Raw genomic sequence first — 366 nt, forward strand, 5'->3', positions numbered from 1 at the left:
GCCTGGGGCAGAGCTGCCTGCAGTGCGCCAGCGCCGAGGGGGGCCGCAGCCAGCGCATCGTGTACTCCTGCCAGCTCTGCCCCTTCGCCTCCCACTACTCCAGCCACCTCAAGCGCCACATGAAGACACACAATGGGGAGAAGCCCTTTGCGTGCCCGCAGTGTGCCTACGCCTCTGCCCAGCTGGTGAACCTGACCCGACACCTGCGCACGCACACGGGGGAGAAGCCCTACCGCTGCACGTGCTGCAGCTTCGCCTGCAGCAGCCTGGGCAACCTCAAACGCCACGAACGGGTCCATAGCCAGGACAAGCCCTTCCAGTGCGCCGCCTGCGACTATCGCTGCAACCAGAGCCGCAACCTGAAGC

General features: G+C 66.4%; 1 protein-coding gene across 1 annotated transcript in view; it reads left to right on the top strand.

Moving 5' to 3' along the window:
- The window catches only part of ZNF513 (zinc finger protein 513), a 5571-nt gene that overhangs the window by 4082 nt on the left and 1123 nt on the right, over window positions 1-366 (top strand). Inside the window, exon 2 of the mRNA XM_035900943.1 lies at window positions 6-364. Coding sequence (XP_035756836.1) covers window positions 6-364 — 359 coding nt within the window. The remainder of the gene's footprint in view (window positions 1-5; window positions 365-366) is intronic.

The sequence above is a fragment of the Egretta garzetta genome, unplaced genomic scaffold, assembly GCF_000687185.1.
Source record: "Egretta garzetta isolate BGI_Z169 unplaced genomic scaffold, ASM68718v1 scaffold898, whole genome shotgun sequence".
NCBI classification, from domain to species: Eukaryota; Metazoa; Chordata; class Aves; order Pelecaniformes; family Ardeidae; genus Egretta; species Egretta garzetta.